The 2362-nt window shown below is 43.3% G+C and overlaps 1 protein-coding gene across 4 annotated transcripts in view; it reads left to right on the forward strand.

Annotated features, from left to right (window-relative positions):
- The first annotated feature begins 669 nt into the window (after positions 1 to 669).
- The window catches only part of fli1rs (Fli-1 proto-oncogene, ETS transcription factor-related sequence), a 14893-nt gene continuing 13200 nt past the window's right edge, over positions 670 to 2362 (forward strand). For 2 of the 4 annotated variants that reach the window (XM_056405912.1, XM_056405913.1), the window contains exon 1: positions 671 to 812. In XM_056405912.1, coding sequence (XP_056261887.1) covers positions 795 to 812 — 18 coding nt within the window. In that variant the 5' untranslated portion in view covers positions 671 to 794. Of the gene's footprint in view, positions 813 to 955; positions 1317 to 2362 lie in introns of those variants that run through there. The other 2 variants (XM_056405914.1, XM_056405915.1) reach the window with 2 other exon arrangements.

Raw genomic sequence — 2362 nt, forward strand, 5'->3', positions numbered from 1 at the left:
CATTGTTGTCTGAGACGATGTATTGATTAATGGAAACAATAAAACAACCGATAATGAACATAATGATGACTTGGAGTGTAAATGAGGAAGAAAACATAAGAATTGAAGTCAGAATAACAGTCAGAACAACCACTGCACGTCTTCATCAGCTCGTCTTCATCAGCTCGTCTTCATCAGCTCGTCTTCATCAGCTCGCGCTCACTCTGATTAAAGTAATAATAGTAATAGACCCTCAAGCAGCATGTTGATGTGTTTTCTCCACATGATGTGTCTGTGTCTCCAAAAGCGCAGCAGCAGCTCTTATGTCTGATGTTTAAAATATACATAGGGCCCATGGTGGCCCCCATGGTGGCCCCCACGGAGGCCCCCACGGGCCCCCTGTCATCCTCACTGCGGGTAAACTGTCGCAAAACACCAAGAAAAATCAGTTGTAAGTGAGTTGATACGATCTAGAGCCTTCGAATGTGATTCTGTAAACAAACAAACAAACAAACAAACAGAGGTTGTTGTTCTTCCTTCTGAGCTGTGAAACACGTCGGTTGCATGAGAAGTGTTTTCAGAGTGACTTCACTTCCCAATTTAGAGAGAGAGAGGGGGGGTGAGAGAGAGAGAGAGAACAAAACCGTGTCATCCGGTTTATGGTCTGTGAGCAGAAAAAAAAGAAAAAAAAGAAATCGCAACTGCGATGGTTTGCGCCATCCCGCTGCCGCTTCGCCCCTGACGCGCGCAGGAGACTCGTTTAGCGGCGAAGTGACGAAAAACGACTAAATGACCAAGAGCGCGAGGCTGCTGCAATGGACTGTACGATAAAGGTACGTGCTTCACGGTTCTACGGGTCTACGGTGTAACCGGGAGGCCGGCCGCCGGTGAGACTGACAGGCGGCCACCCACCACCCCGGAGTCTCTTTCCTCCTGCCACAGAAAGTTCCTCTTCCTTCCCGTTCGTGGTCGTCTGTCGGCTCTATAATAACACGAGAAGCACCGGCGCCTCCACACTCGCGGTGTAAACACGAACGGTGTGGACGGTTTTACGCGCGTCGAAAAAGAGGATTTACCAACGCCTTTCCTCTTTTATTCTTCGTTTTCCGCCTTTCTTCTTCTTCTTCTTCTTCTTCTTCTTCTTCATCTTCATCTTCTTCTTTTAATATCCACGCGGCGCAACAGAGAAAATAATGCACGCAGAGTGAAATTATTCAACCTTTATTGGGGGGGTTGACGCGCTTTTTCACGCGGGGTGATGGATATTATTGGTGCGCACCAGGCAGGTGTCCCTGAAGGCACCACGGATCGACTCGGAGAACACCATCTGATGGCCGGTATTTCACATTTCACACGATTACAGCAACTGTTCGTCGTCACAGTGCAGTCCTTGTGTCATTATATTTAATATATATATTAATATAACATTCAGAATCGAAGCCCTTCACATCGAAAAGCACATCTTTAAAATAAAAAAAACTTCGCAATAAAAACTGATTATTGCGCAACGAGAGAAAAAGACAAACATTTGAATTCGATGACGTAATCACAAATATATATAAATATATATACGAATTAATGTTGTTTTTTAACGAATTTGTGTCTTTACATCACACACCTGTATTTCTGTTATTTATGTAGGCATTAAACCCTTGAAGAGAAGCTTACTCAGAGGGTTTAATGCCTAAATATAAATAAAATAAATATTCAGTGCATTATAATCACCGTGGTTCATTTAATAATATATTTATTTTAACGAAAGACGGGATGTTTCAACCAAAAATGAAGTTATCAAGCCTAATTTAAATAGAAACATGTATTAAAACATGGCCTCGTTGGATTGAGGAACTAATAATTATAATGTCTGATTTAGTTTATAAAGAGATATGTGGGCTCTGTTGGTGTTTTGGACCGTTCAGATATTAAAGTGTGTGTTACATTATTAATTCGTTAAGAGATTAAAAGGATTATGACATTAAAGGGCCAGTGCACAACGAATTAGGACATCCTGAAACGAAATAAAACCCAAATATATAATGTACCCCGTTCCACAGTGAGTAGTGTTTAACCTGTTGTGTTGACATTGTGTGTACCTGCATCACTACACACAACAACACATTCCTGTAGGTCCATGTGTGGCAGCAGTTTGTGCTCTGCAGGTTATTTTAAGTATAATTTATAGCTGCAAACGGGAGCAACTTGTCAGGTGTCGTTATCTGAGCGCAGCAGGCTTCCGGTCTCAGGCCGCAGAGCTTCCGCACTCACTTCCGCTCATGGAAGAAGAAGAAGAATACAAAAAAAATGTCGAAAGAGGCAAAACAAAACCAGCAGAGAGGCGGAGTGGACGGCCGAGGCCCCGCTCTGGGTGTGCGTGCGTGTGTGC

The sequence above is a fragment of the Pseudoliparis swirei genome, chromosome 22, assembly GCF_029220125.1.
Source record: "Pseudoliparis swirei isolate HS2019 ecotype Mariana Trench chromosome 22, NWPU_hadal_v1, whole genome shotgun sequence".
Taxonomy (NCBI): domain Eukaryota; kingdom Metazoa; phylum Chordata; class Actinopteri; order Perciformes; family Liparidae; genus Pseudoliparis; species Pseudoliparis swirei.